At 41.1% G+C, this 15,820-nt stretch overlaps 1 protein-coding gene and 1 long non-coding RNA gene across 4 annotated transcripts in view; one reads left to right on the plus strand and one right to left on the minus strand.

Moving 5' to 3' along the window:
* The window catches only part of LOC109890061 (disks large homolog 5), a 97,525-nt gene that overhangs the window by 38,993 nt on the left and 42,712 nt on the right, over nt 1–15,820 (minus strand). For all 3 annotated transcript variants that reach the window (XM_031823767.1, XM_020482024.2, XM_031823768.1), the window contains exons 7-8: nt 15,548–15,746; nt 15,274–15,387 (exon numbers count right to left, since the gene is read on the minus strand). In XM_031823767.1, the coding sequence (XP_031679627.1) occupies nt 15,274–15,387; nt 15,548–15,746 (313 nt within the window). The remainder of the gene's footprint in view (nt 1–15,273; nt 15,388–15,547; nt 15,747–15,820) is intronic.
* Nucleotides 401–6,470, plus strand: LOC116374037 (uncharacterized). The gene is made up of 3 exons (XR_004209863.1): nt 401–455; nt 558–691; nt 6,258–6,470. It is a non-coding gene; the product is annotated as an uncharacterized LOC116374037 (long non-coding RNA).

Below are 15,820 nucleotides of genomic sequence, written 5' to 3' on the forward strand. Positions count from 1 at the left end.
ACATTTCAATCAGATTTAATGCCATAACACAAACTCAAAATCTCTTGGTTGATCCGGCAGCGACAAATTAAGCTAATTGGCAGTGGTCTGAGAGCCTAGTAACCAACAAAGTGTTAAACAAATCAAAATCCTTAAAATAGCCACTGTAAGAATATGTTTAACGTAAATGCACAACGCAGAGGACTAGAATTAACGATGAATGGAAACAGCGGTTTTTGGTAATAGGGCATCAATGGAAATAGTTGGTTTTCAGTTCAACATCTGTTAGTAATGTCAGTCCTTAACTCATAGCTACGCGTGGCACGTTCTCATTGGTCCAACCTGAAATAAGATACTTGTTATTTGGCCATTGGTTTAGTTTTATTGTAAGGAATTCTAATTGGTCAACCACAGGCTAGGGTTGGGTTATAAACTACATCCTGTCCTTTTGTTCTGTGGAGAAACACTGAGGCCAGGTAAGCATGTACACCCACCTCACTGCATGATCTGTCCCACTTTGAATAAGAATAAACATATTTTCCTCCCCCTGATTTGTTTTGGGGTCTGTGTTATTGAAGAATAACATCAACTGCTAACATTTGGTGCCGTGACCCAAAATGAATTGGTCTAAACAACAAGGAAAACTCAACTGTGTGTTGATCCACTTTGGGGAGTCAACTCTTAATCTCCTGATTGATGGCATAAGTGCTGGGTAAGTCAAGACCAATATAATTTAAAAAATATTTGTTTTAAATCTGGTTAAAATTAGTGCATACAATGAGTGATATGTATCTGTGATGTATAAGGTTCAAGTCCTTTGTTCTCTATTAAAAAAGTTAGAGTAAGTGTTGCATAGAAGTGAGCTGCTAGTTGAGTAGCAATTTTTACATGGGTGGTTAATGTAAGCCTTCAACAAGCTTTTTGAAGTGAGCATAAGTTATGGGTAGCCAGGCCCTACAGAAACGTGTTCCAGAAGACGTTGTGTTCTAGAAGAGGTTTGAGTCCTTGAAAGGGGTTACACACACTTTGGGGTTAAATAAATACATTTTTATTTCACCTTTATTTAACCAGGTAGGCCAGTTGAGAACAAGTTCTCATTTACAACTGTGACTTGGCCAATAAAGCAAAGCAGTGCGACACAAACAGTTACACATGGGATAAACAAACAGTCAATAACATAATAGAAAATCTGTATATGGTGTGTGTGCAGATGAAGTAAGGAGGTAAGGCAATAAATGGGCCATAGGGTCAAAGTAATTACAATTTAGCAATTAACACTGGAGTGATAGATGTGCAGATGAGGATGTGCAAGTAGAAATACTATTGTGCAAAAGAGCAGAAAAAAATATGGGGATGAGGTAGGTAGTTGTATGAGCTATTTACAGATTGGTGGGCGGAGATGGGAGGGTAATCAGTGCTGATGGGGCACACCTGTGAAAGCTCAGCTGTGGCATAAAATCACTGGTTCCCCATTCAGCAAGAGATTCCTCTCCATGCATACCTTTGGTTGTTTCGTTGTGGCTTTGGCAGTTGACACCTAATTTACTGACCACCTAATTTACTGATAAATTCCTTTTGTTATTCCTTTACTGTGTGTGGTTTCCCATTGCTTGTTACAATCTTGAGCCAGGTAACAGGTGGGGGCTCATCTGTGACCTCTGGAGTTACTCCCTGGAATTGCATTTGTTTAGTAGCATTTTCTAACTGGTTAATGTGGTATTTCAAAGTAAAGTGCTTTGTGATTATTGTTTGGCTAACCCTTCTGTCTATGGGGTTGTTGTGGGCACTACTTTGATTGGAAGTTATATACTAAGCAGCTGCAGTTGAGGATCACAGTTTCTCTCCATCCCCTGTTCCGGTTGGAGATCCTGCTTTGCTCATCGTTGGGACATCAGGTTAGTGTTTGTGCTGTGTTAGCAGTGGACGGACCACCTGGACTGGTCTTCTCCCCTGGTAGGTTTAGTGACATTATGATATGTTGGACAGTGTTAGCTCTTTGTTACTTTTGTCTGGCGACCGTGGCTGGAGTAGTTGTCTCGGGAGCACATCTGTGGCTCAGAGGGGTAACCAGCTTGCTGGGAGCTTTTTCTGTGACAGCAGGCTAAAGTACATAAATACCCACCGCCAGTAACTGCATGAAGACTAGGGTTAAGATAGTAATAGGTCTTGAGGAAGCTCCATTTGTTTTTGTTTTTCTCTTGTGTGGTTGACACCGGTGCTTCTATTTTCGTGTACCCAATTGGGCGAGAGCAGGTTGTTTGTCCATAGTTTGTTGACTGTTAGACTATGGCTAACACTGACGAATTCTTCAAGTCCCGAGGGAGGAGCTTCTGGATTGCTATACTAAAGACCAATTGTTATGAATTGAGATTGACGATGAATGTCTGAAAGAGATGTTCAAGTCCATTCCCCTAATCCGGTCTTATCTTCTGAAAAGCAAAAGGAACGGTTGTTGCTACAACTAGATCATGATAGGGCTGAAACGGCAACAAGCCTTGGAAAAGGTGTTGGAGGTAGAAAGGCTTAAACAAGAACCTGTGTGCGAAACTGACATTGCAACAAGTCTGTTTTGATTTGGTCAGAGATGGTAAGCTCTCTGGCATGTCTCGTAATGACAGTTACGGCGATATCTCCGGAGGTCGTGCTCAACATTCCTTCAACTTGGCTGGAAACTTGAGGCTCCTGCCGAAATTCAGTGAAAAGGAACCCAATATTTTTTTTCACTGTTTGAAAGGGTAGCAGATTTTAGGAATTGGCCTCCGACCGTACGTTGATGTTGCAATGTGTGCTAACTGGGGAAGCACAAGAGGCCTACTCGGCTCTTTACTTTGCTGACAGCCAAAACTATGGCAAAGTTAAAGATGCTGTGTTGCACACCTATGAGTTAGTTCCTGAAGCGTATCACCAGCGGTTTAGAACCTGGAAAAAAGGTGACAGACCTATGTTGAGTTCGCATGGAATTTGCACACCCAGTTTAACCAATGGTGCACTTCATTGGATGTTACAACCTACGAGCAGTTGTGCTGGAGCAGTTAAAAGATTCTGACTGCCTTGCCACACACCAATGAGCATTCGGTGCAGACGGCCACGGAGGCTGCCGTTTTGGCTGATGAATATGTGCTGACGCATAAAGGTCACTTCGGGGAACCCCTTTGCAGTGATGGTCCCAGGGAGAGTTTTGGGACAATTCTTTACTACTGGACCTAATCTTGTCTTAAGGGTTGAATGTGGTTCCCATGTGAAATCCGACCATGGCAAAATCTGCTATTTCTGCCGTGGTAAAGGTCATTGAAAAAATGAATGCCCTGTCCTTAGTTAAAGCTAGGCCTTCTGGGGTTAATGCGCCCGTTCGGCCTACCACATTGCGGCACCTGCTTTTAAGTTAAGGGATTCAATTGTTTCACCTCAAGACCAGTTAAAAAAAACATTGGGTATGGTTGACAGTGCATCCATCTATTCACTCTTCATTACGGAGGGTTACGTATCCTTGATGGGTAACCAAGGATGGTCCCAGTTAACGTCCTGCAAGACACTGGTGCTTCAGAGTCTAATTCTTCAGTCAGTGCTCCCTTTCTCTCCAGAGACAGATGCAGGGCAGTGTCTTGATCCGAGGGATAGGTTTGCATATCGTCTGTCCCTTTACACAAACCTGTGTGTCCCTCATTGCCTGTCGAAGGAGTGGCAGTGATTCTAGGAAATTACCTTGCAGGTGGGCGGGTCTGGTGAGAAAAATCCCCACCTCCTGTGGTTTTCATGCCTTCTGGCCATCTCAGAGAGGTGCTGGATGAAAGTGCTGAGTTTCCCCAAAGTGTTTACTGCTTGTGCCATGACTCGTGCAATGAACCACGCTGATTCTGTGTAGGGACCAGCGAGGTGGCGGACTATTCTGTAACTTGTGGACCAGACCTTCCTTTCTGTTTCCCATAGTGACCTGGTAGCAGAACAGCGGGCTGACCCTACTCTGAAATTATTGTTTGAGCAGGTCCTCCCAGCTGATTATGTTCCAAGTGAAGTACAGCGATATTACTTACAGGATCAAATTGTTGGTGAGGAAATGGCTGCCTCATGGTTACCATTTTTTTGGGTGACCCTGGCATTCAACCATATACCTTTCGTGATTTGGTTTTGCAGACCTCATGGGGATATTGCTGGTCATTTGGGTGTTCGGAAGACCTATGACCGTAAGGTGTGATTTATTTTGGCCTTGTCTGAAAAGAGATGTCTCAGCATTTATCAAACTTTGCCAGTTGACTGGGAAGCCTAACCAGACGTTAAAGCCAGAACCTTTGTATCCAATACCAGTAGTAAGCCAACCCTTTAACTATTGATTGTGTTGGGCCATTGCCTTGTTGCAAAGCCGGTTATATTTACCTGCTTACGGTGATGTGCCCAGTGACCCGTTATCCCACTGCTTATCCTCTCCATACCATAACAACCAAGTATTGTTAAGGCATTGACTCGGTTTACTTCTGTTTTCAGAATATCCCAAATTATTAAGTGATCAAGGTTCCAATTTCACGTTTGCATAGGTGTTAAGCCAACTTCGCATCAGACAATCTTGCGACCGCATATCATGCACAGAGTCAGGGAGCCCTGGAGCAGTTCCATCAGACCTTGAAGTTGTTGTTGCGTGCTTACTACACTGAGTTGTACCGAGACTGGGAGGAGGGGTTGCCTTGGTTGATGCTTGCAGCTAGAAGTTTTACAGGAAAGCACAGGGTTTAGCCATGACGACCTAGTCGCTTAGCCCAGATGGTGTCCTAGAAGGATGGTTAACTTCTCTTGGGTAGGAGCAGCATTTGGAATTTTGGATGAAAAGCATGCCCAAATTAAACGGCCTGCTACTCGGGTCCAGAATATATGATAGGCATATGACTGGTAGATTTGGATAGAAAACACTCAACTTTCAAACTGTTAAAATAGTGTGAGTATAACAGAACTGATTTGGCAGGCAACCTGAGAAAATTCAGGAAGTGATTTTTTGTGTTGGTTTTGTAGTTTTCTATTCAATGCCATTACAGTATCCATTGATTTTAGGACTCAAATTGCAGTTCCTATACCTTCCACTAGATGTCAAGTCTTAAGGAATTGTTTCAGGCTTGTATTCTGATAAATGAGGGAGTAAGACCAGTCTGAATGAGTGGACGTGTCAGAGCTTTTTCATGCGCAATCCCGAGAGAGTGCCTTTGTTTACCTTTTATATTGACAATGTTATTGTCCGGTTGAAATATTATAGATTTAGGCTAAAAACAACCTGAGGATTTAAATATAAACAACCTGAGGATTGAATATAAACATCGTTTGACATGTTTCCATGTACTTCACGAATACCATTTGGATTTTTCGTCTGCCTGTTTTGACTGCGTTTGAGCCTGTGGATTACTGAAGAAAACGCAAACAAAAACTGAGGTTTTTGGATATAAAGAGACTTTATCGAACAAAACAAACATTTATTGAGTAAATTAATGTCTTCTGAGTACCACCATATGAAGATCAAAGTTAAGGGATTCATTTTTATCTCTATTTCTGACTTGTGTAACTTCTACTTGGCTGGTTACTGTTTAATGGTTTGTCTGCTGGGCTACGTTCTCAAATAATTGTAAGGTTTGCCTTCGCTGTAAGGCATTTTTTTTTAATCTGACTGGTTGGATTCACAAGAAGTTCATCTTTAAACCCGTGTAAAATGTTTTGTTTTCAGAATTTTTATAATGACTTTCTGTATTTGAATTTGGCGCTCTGCAATCTCACTGGATGCCCGAGAGAGGTTAAAGAATTCAGAGTCTCTGGGTAGATTGGATACTCTGCTGGGACACTTGCCTGTTCCTTGTCGTGCCGAGCTCTGAATTTGGTCATGAGTTTCACTACTTTAATTACAGATATGCCTTCTCGTAGCCATTTGGTAAATCATGATATTGACTTTGGTGATGCCACACTTATCCGGCAATGGTTTTACCGTGTCGTTAGAGAAACAAACATTTAAACTCAGATTCAGTATATGCTTATATGCTTAATGAAATATTAAGGGGTGGACAATGTTTTTTGGCTGATGCGTTGTCCCGTGTGCCTTCTCCTTAGCCGTCCTGTTTAATACGGTGTTGTCTGTTCTCCGACAATTTGGTCTCCCTCCTCCTTTTCTTAATTTGCATCCAGGCGCCATGGTTGCTGAAGCTGGAGGTGTGACTTGAGTTAAGTGGCGGACCTAGGTGGTTGGCTGTCCAGGGAGTATAGTATATTTTTGTTTGCTTGTGTTTATTAAAACATTTTTGTATTTGTTTCAGGGACCTAGGAGGTGCCCGTTTTTATGGGTGGGGTGTGATCGCCCCTCTTTGCTCCGTCCAATGGGTTTTGCTACGCTTACTTCCTGCAGAAGATTAGTGGGCAGAGCTGGGAGCATACCTTTGTAGTTGACACCTAATTTACTGACCGTCATGTATCATTGTTGTGAGTGTTTTACCTTATTTATGGAATAAATTCATTTTGTTAGTCCTTTACTCTGTGTGGTTTCTTATAATCTTGAGCCAGGTTTTAACAAGTCAAATGAAGATCCATTTCAAAGTAGAAGTGTAGGTGAGAGAAATATTCTGTCATTGTTGACAAAGATGGAATCTGATATACAAAAAGCTTAGGGAAAAATAATGTCTCATTCATTGACAGACTAACTGTTTTGGCAGAAGAAAGAAAACGGGTTGAGAAAGAGAGATTGTAACATTCTTTGTTTCACGGAAGCAAGGCTCACTCGTGACACGTCAGTCGGTACAGCCACCTGGCTTCATCACGCATTGCGCCGACAGAAACAAACACTCTCTGGTAAGAAGAAGGCCGGGGGTGTACGCCTTATGATTAACGAGACGTGGTGTGATCATAACAACATACAGGAACTCCAGTCCTTTTGTTCACCTGACCTAGAATTCCTTAAAATCAAATGTCGACCGCATTATCTACCAAGAGAATTCTCGATCATAATCACAGTTGTGTATATCCCGCCCCAATCAGACATTGACGGCCCTGAAATTAATTTGAATATGTAAACTGGAAACCACATATCCTGAGGCTGCATTTATTGTAGCTGGGGATTGTAACCTGTTGAGTGTAGGGGGCAGTATTTTGATTTTTGTATGAAAAACATACCCAAATTTCTCAGGCCCAGAATATGCATATAATTGTCAGATTAGGATAGAAAACAAGTTTCCAAAACTGTCAAAATATTGTCTGTGAGTAACTGATATTGCGGGCGAAAATCTGAGGTAAATTCAACAAGGAAGTGGCCTCCTATTTTGAAAGCGCCATGTTCCATTGAATGCCTTCCCTCCATTTAAAGGGATATCAACCAGATTCCTTTTCCTACGGCTTCCCCATGTTGTGAAGTCTTTAGACAGTTTCAGGCTTTTATTTTGAAAAATGAGCGAGAGATCACATTGCATCAGTGTATAGCTGGGTGTCCCCAGAATTTTGCTTGCACAACAGTTTGGAGCAGCCATTGTGTGTCTCTCTCTCTCTCCTATTGACGGGAGCTAAAGTCCCGGTTGATATATTATCAATTATATATTGAAAAGACAACCTGAAGATTGATTATAAAAAAACGTTTGACATGTTTCTGTGGACATTACGGATACTATTTGGAATTTGTCTGCGATGTCGTGACCGCTCGTGCCTGTGGATTTCTGAACATAACGCGCCAACCAAATTGAGGTATTTTGGATATAAAAAATCTTTATGGAACAAGGAACATTTATTGTGTAACTGGGAGTCTCGTGAGTGCAAACATCTGAAGATCAAAGGTAAGCGATTTAATTGATTGGTCACGAAAGTCAGAAAAGCAATCTACTTGGCGTCTAGCTGTTTAATTTTGTCTACTGAGAGAGATGTTCTTACAAACGCTTGGATAGCTTTCGCCGGAATTTCATGAAAATATATATTTTTTGTTATTTAATTTGAGTTTGGCGCGCTGCAATCCAGCCGATGTTGATGTAAATGATCCTGCTAACGGGATGGGTGCATCAAGAAATTACCTTTTTATGGCTGGGGGGCAGTATTGAGTAGCTTGGATGAATAAGGTGCCTAAAGTTAACGACCTGCTCCTCAGTCTCAGTTTCAAATATATGCATATTATTATTAGTATTGGACAGAAAACACTTGAGTTTCTAAAACTGTTTGAATGATGAGTATAACAGAACTCACATTGGCAGGCAGTTGAAATCAAAACGGGAAGTGTTGGAAAAATCAGAATTAGTTGGTAACATAGGTAAGATGTTTTATATTCATCATATGTTTAAGTTACTTCTCATCAGAATGTTTATTTTTGTATAATACTGTGGTGAATTGGTAAATACAGGAAATTTCCATGGCAAAAGTCAGAAATCTGAGCTTGTATGTATTCACCCGAGTCCCCAATGAAATCCCCTTGATATGAATGTTGCACTGCCTAGGGGTTCCACTAGATGTCTACCATCAATAGAAATTATAATGAGACTTCTATGATGTTGTGGGAGTGAATGATCGCAGAATCAGTCAGGTGTCTGGCAGTCAGCCATTTTCTGATCCTGTTTATTCCTTGTGGTAGTCACTTGCGTTCCCTTGCGCACGAAGACAAGGAGTACTCCGGTTGGAACTTTATTGAAGCTATATGTTAAACATCCTAATGATTGATTCTGTACTTAGTTTGAAATGTTTCTTCGACCGGTAATATCACTTTTTGAAGTTTTTGTCCGACGTAGCGCTGACCAGAATTATCGTTTGGATATGTATACCAAACGCGCTAACAAAAGATGGTATTTGGACATAAATAACGGACATTTTCGAATAAAACATTTTATTGTGGACCTGGGATTCCTGGAGTGCTTTCTGATGTAGATGTCTGAAGGGTCTTGGATCATCAAAGGTAAGGGAATATTTATTATTTTTTCTGTAAAGTAAAAAAAAAAATCTAACACAGCGGCTGCATTAAAACCTCTTAGCGCCCCCGTAGGCTTATTTCATTTTTGGATTAAAAGACATTCCCGTTTTAAGCGCAATATATCATCACAAAAAGATGCTCGACTATGCATGGAATTGGTAGCTTTGGAAAGAAGACACTCTGACGTTTCCAGAACTGCAAAGATTTTCACTGAGTGCCCCAGAACTCATGCTACAGGCGAAACCAAGATGTTTCTGCAACCAGGAAATGAACAGGATTTCTGAGGCACCGATTTGCATCATCTCCTTATATGGCTGTGAATGGGACAGGAATGAGCCTGCCCTTTCTATCGTTTCCCCAAGGGGTCTGGAGCATTGTGACGTATTTGCAGGCATATCATTGGAAGATTGACCATAAGAGACTACATTTTCCAAGTGTCCCGCACGGTGTCCTGCGTGGAAATTGATGTGCAAAACTCAGGTGCTGGTATTTTTCCATGGAATTCAGAGAAAAACCATGCTTCCACATCAATGAAGAGATATGTGAAAAAACACCTTGAGGATTGATTCAAACAACGTTTGCTATGTTTCGGTCGATATTATGGAGTTAATTCGGAAAAAAGTTTGTTTTGGTGAGTGAATTTTCGGTTCGTTTCGGTAACAAAACGGAGCGATTTGTCCTACACAAAGAATCTTTCAGGAAAAACTGGACATCTGCTATGTAACTGAGTCTCCTCATTGAAACATCTGAAGTTCTTCAAAGGTAAATTATTTTATTTAATTACTTTGCTGGTTTTTGTGAAAATGTTATGTGCTAAATGCTACGCTAAATGCTACGGCAGCCATTATCACTCTTACACAAATGATTGATTTTCTATGGTTCAAAAGCATATTTTGAAAATCTGAGATGAGTGTTAAGAAAAGGCTAAGCTTGAGAGCAGGCATATTTATTTCATTTCATTTGCGATTTTGAGAAATCGTTAACGTTGCGTTATGGTAATGAGCCTGAGGGTGTAGTTACGCTACCAGATCCGGTATCGGTAGTTCAGAGAGGTTAAGGAGAGGTATATCTATAAATCCATGTGTATAACTTGTATTATCTATATTTATGATGAGTATTTCTGTTGAATGATGTGGCTATGCAAAATCACTGGATGTTTTTAGAACTAGTGAATCTAATACGCCAATGTAAACTCTGACTTGATAAACTTTATCAAACAAAACATGCATGTATTTGGTAACATGAAGTCCTATGAAGATTATCAAAGGTTAGTGATTCATTTTATCTCTGTGCTTTCTCTCTCTCTCTTTGGCTGGTAAATTTGGCTGTGTATTTTATTGAGTTAACCTAACAATCGTTTGGGGTGCTTTCCCCGTAAATCATATTTGAAATCGGACACTGTGGTGGGATTAACAAGACATGTATGTTTGAGGAATTTAAATTATGAGATTTCTGTTCTTTTGAATATGGCGCCCTGTACTATCACTGGTTGTTATATCGCTCCCGGTAACGGGATCTCAGCCATAAGAAGTTAATTAAAACCTGTTATGGCTGCGATCCCCGTACAGGGACCAACATCAAGGGAAATTTCAGAGTGACAACTAAAAATACAACTTCGTAACATTAAACATTCTTGAAAATGCAAGTGTCTTACACCCTTCAAAAGATGAGAATCTTGGTAATCAAACTACGTTTTCCCATTTAAAATAGCTATTACAGAAAACAAATACCATGCTTTTGTTTGAGAAGAGCAATCAAGAACAAACATTTCCCGGCATGACAGTTTACACATTCACATCTGAAGGTAAAATTATGACTTACATTCTGATATCTTGCTCTTATTTCTCTTCCTGAGTGTCCCATTGATCAAATGAAGTGCCGTTTTCTCTGATAAAATCCATTTTTATAGCCTAAATCAAAACATTTTGTAAACTGTTTGTGCCGTGAATTCCATCTCTCAATTTTTTACGGAGCATTCGGCGTGATTCGCCCCTGTAAACAATCGTTTATCTAGTCATGGTGGGTTTCAATGCATTCCTCTGGATGTTTGCAACACAGCCAAATATATATATTTTTTTGCAGGTAGTATTGACCGAAGTGAGCTGATTTGAAGACCACGATAAATGACTTCATTGATTGACTATTTCTGCCCAATGACCACTGATCTTGAAATCTAGCTGGGTAGATGGCCAATGAGCTGAGGTAAACGCCAGTATGTAATGGTTTGGACCACAATTCCTTGGTTGTAATCGCACGCGCAGGGAACTCCATTCTCGCCTTGACGATCAGAGGAGTTGCTGTAAGGCTTTTTACGCGCAGCTGTATTTCGGAAAGTTGTAGATTCAACGATTTCATGGCGAATAAATCATGTAAAGCGAAGTCAAACTAAAGTGAAAGTGAGACTTTTTGTTTGAGGAATCTTGGAGTGTTATGATTCAAACGAACTGAGGAGCTGTTTCTGCAAGGACAGGACATACTTCTGGACGGGTAAGTGCTAAAGCAGTTATGAAATATAAAAATATATTATAAAAATTTATTTTTTTGCAATGAAATGTGTAGTTTGTGTGTGTGTACACACAAACAATGGCCGGAGTTGAATGGGACACCTTAGTGACTGTTCCTCTGCTCTATTACAATCAATAAATATCTGTTTATTTTATGTGATGATAAAAGGCTCATACAATACAAATATTTGTTATGTTTTCTTTCACAGTGATAGCGACTCCGACTGGGATAGATGCAGGGGTGTGGATAGGCTCATTTGAACAACCTATTTTAGGCCTTGATATTATGAAAGGTGACATGGCAAATTTAGACAACTGCAGGGATCTACAGTTCAGAACCATCATATTTGGACTATGAAAAAAAAGTGTGGAACGTTGGATATGGAACCAGAGTGCTTGACAGGTTTTGCCCCACCTTGCACAAAACAAAGGAAGCTATGGCCGCTCCTAACATCATACAATGTGGCACACCATGTTATCCAGCTACTCTGATGCTTCCTCCAGATACCACATTACTTGAACACGACTGTTGTGAGTTGGTTTTGGATCAGCTGCTTGATGGGTTTATTAAGAGTCAGCCGTTGGAAAACGCTAAGTTTCTTATACACAGATGTTTTAAACATTGTGGAGGGGGGTGTGAGGAAGGCAGGCTGGGCAGTTACTACAACGGACAATGTGATAGTGACAGGCATGTTACCTGCAGGAACATCAGCACAGGTGGCGGATTGGTGGCTTTGACAGAAGCACGTAAACAGGCTGAAGGAAAAACAGCTCATATCTACAGACTCAAGGTATGCTTTTGGTGTTACCCATGATTTTGGAAAAATATGGAAAAAGGAATCATGATATCACTGGGAGCTCCTGTGAAGAATGGACATTCTCACCTATACTGAATGCTCTCCAGTTACCTGGACAAGTCGCAATTTTGAAAATGAAAGCACATGGGAAAAATCTTTACAGACAAGAGTAATGGTAATGATTTGGCTGACAGAGCTGCCAAGGCAGCTGCCAAAAGAACACCTCTGTCACCTAAACTGATTAGGAGATACATTGCAAAGCAGTGCACCGAAAGATGAAGGTTGGGAATGGATGGCTGCAGGATGCAAACTCAATCAAGGTGTGTGGAAACACAACCTGACCCTACTTGGTGACACAGATCCACTCTTTGGGACACTTTGGTGTGGACAAGATAGTTTATCGTTTAGTGGGCAAATGGTGGAATCCTGGTGTGCGGAAAGAGGCTGAGGCTGTTGTGGCGAATTGCAACATTTGTATGGAAAACACCACCAAAGGACGAGTGAAAGTACAGACACGACGAGCGCCTGCCCCACCAAGACCCTTCAGACATCTACAGCTTGATTACATCACGCTGCCCAACTGTATAGGACACTAAGATATGCTGGTCATTGATCGTTTTTCACGATGGGTTGAAGCCTTCCCTACTAAAAGGAACGGCACAACACAACAAATTTTGATTTGAGAAATCATAGAAAGACAAGTAAAAGAGGAGGGGGACATGATGTCATGCCAGGACAGTGGGTGATGGTAAAAAGATAAGACATCAGGGCCAAAATGGGAAGGTCTTCATCAAGTTTAGCTCATAATGAGGTCTTCAGTTAAAGTCCAGGGAAAATGGATACATGTCCATTTTGATGACAAAGCGGAGCCTGGAGAATAAAGAACTGATTGATTAGCAATCTGGGGCCAATCCCTGAAGAAGCCTAGTAAGATGATCAGAACCTGATAAGCGTCTATGCTGTATACCACAGTCATCATATTAGGGATATCTAGGTGAAATGTCCAACTTCTTCCTGAAAATCATGACATGCGTACTTAGGGAAATCTATATGAAACAAATTTCTCTTGAAACCAGGACATGTTACTTTCACATTTGTTTCCTTTGTTACAGGTTATGAGAATCTACAGTCTGAAGCAATATCCCTTGATCCAGGACTGTACTTGAAATGATACAAGATCACCGGTGAAGTGCTCATTAGAGAAGTCCTTATCAACCAGTGGAACAGAAGAATAATTCCTCACTACGGGCAGACTGCCAGAACATAAGTTCTAATAATTATCTATGGGGGGCTGATATCAGTGTGGAAGAGCAGGTCACTTTTAAAGGACTTGATGAATAATTACCTTGCCAATAGAACAATTTAATATTATTGTCTTGTAGACAATTCTTTATTTTGTACAGGTTTTGTACAGGTACAGGTTAGGGCTGAATTACAAAGTAGATCCTGTCCCTTTGTTTTGTGGAGAATCACTGAGGCCAGGGGAGCATGTACACATCTACCTCCCTGCATGATTCCTCCTGTTTGAATAAGTATAAACCTCTTTTCCTCCACGTGATTTGCTTTGGGGTCTGTTATTGAAGAATAACATCAACTTCTAGCGCCACCTTTTGCCTTGACAGCTTTGCACACTCTTCCCATTCTCTCAACCAGCTTCATGAGGTAGTCACCTGGAATGCATTTCAATTAACAGGTGTGCCTGTTAAAAGTGAATGTGGAATTTCTTTCCTTAATGCATTTGAGCCAATCAGTTGTGTTGTGACAAGGTAGGGTTGGTATACAGAAGATGGTATTTTACCAAACAGGGCTAAGTCCATATTATGAAAAGAACAGCACAAATAAGCTAAGATAGACTAGTTTATCATTACTTTAAGACATGAAGGTCAGTCAATCCGGAAAATTAAGAACTTTGAAAGTGTAGTCGCAAAAACCATAATGCGCTATGAGGAGTGCCACAGGAATGCAAGACCCAGAGTTACCTCTGCTGCAGAGGATAGGTTCATTCGCTTTAGCAGCCTCAGGAATTACAGCCCAAATAAATGCTTCAGAGTTCAAGTAACAGACATCTCAACATCAACTGTTCAGAGGAGATTGGCCTTCATGGTCAAATTGCTGCAAAGAAACCACTACCAAGAAGAGACTTGCTTGGGCCAAGAAACACGAGCAATGGACATTAGACCGGTGGAAATCTGTCCTTTGGTCTCTAAGTCTAGATTTTTGGTTCGAACTGCCATGTCTTTGTGAGAAGCAGAGTAGGTGAACAGATGATCTCCGCATGTGTGATTCCCACCGTGAAGGATGAAGGAGGTGGTGTGATGGTGCTTTGCTGCTGACACGGTCTGTGATTTATTTAGAATTCAAGGCACACTTAACCAGTATGACTACCACAGCATTCTGCAGTGATACGCCATCCCATCTGGTTTGGGCTTAGTGGAACTATAATTGGTTTTTCAACAGGACAATGACCCAACACACCTCCAGGCTGTGTAAGGGCTATTTGACCAAGGAGGAGAGTGATGGAGTGCTGCATCAGATGATCTGGCCTCCACAATCACCCAACCTCAACCCAATTAAGATGGTTTGGGATGAGTTGGACCGCAGAGGGAAGGAAAAGCAGCCAACAAGTGCTCAGCATATGTGGGAACTCCTTCACAACTGTAGGAAAAGCATTCCTCATGAAGCTGGTTGAGAGAATGCCAAGAGTGTGCAAAGCTATCATCAAGGCAAAGGGTGGCTAATTTGAAGAATCTAAATTCTAAAATGTATTTCGATTTGTTTAACACTTTTTGGGTTACTAGATGATTGTGTTATTTCATAGTTTTGTTGTCTTCACTATTATTTGACAATGTAGAAAATAGTGCAAATAAAGAAAAAACATTGAATGAGTGGGTGTGTCCAAACCTTTGACTGGTACTGTATATTCATTGATTAACCTAATGATGATTACCTGTCAGATGCAATACAATCCTCTCGGATTAGTTGTTTTGACTGTCTAGTAATAAACTGGTCGATAGATGGATTAAATAATAGATTAACCTCACAGAAGAGGTGTTTGATTTGTTTGGTGTACTGATTGATTCCATTCTAAATTGATCTGAACCTGTCTGAGAGCCTCCGTCTCCTCGCTGGCCACCATCCTTTCAGAAGAGGTGTTTTTGAGGCGGGCCTCTGCAGCCTCCAGCGCCATCTGCAGCTTTTCCAGCTCCTTGATCACCTGTACCACAGAATTTAATAAACCACTTCATATTTTAGTATTACAATTTTATTCCTGGACAAAAGAAGCATACTCAATGGTGATTATACATTGAAAGTAATTTCTTAGTCCAGGACTAGGAAGAAACTGGGCTTTAAAGTAAAATGTATTTCTCTCTGACCTGGTCCCTCTCACTCATGATGAGCCTGTACTCGTTGAACACAGAGTCTCTCTCCTCCTTGAACTTCTCACAGTCCTTTACTGCCTTCAGCTGGAAGTTCTTACAGCGCATCACCTCCGACTGCAGCCGCTCCATCTCCCGCTGCAGCACCTTGTTCTGGGCTGAAGACTTGTCCAGCTCCTGTTGTACAGAGTCAAACCTGGGGAGAGAAGGAGAGGTGTGTAGTGCTGTATAGGTGTTTGTAGTGTATAAACTATTCTCGTGGATTGTGCA

The sequence above is a fragment of the Oncorhynchus kisutch genome, linkage group LG4, assembly GCF_002021735.2.
Source record: "Oncorhynchus kisutch isolate 150728-3 linkage group LG4, Okis_V2, whole genome shotgun sequence".
Classification (NCBI taxonomy): domain Eukaryota; kingdom Metazoa; phylum Chordata; class Actinopteri; order Salmoniformes; family Salmonidae; genus Oncorhynchus; species Oncorhynchus kisutch.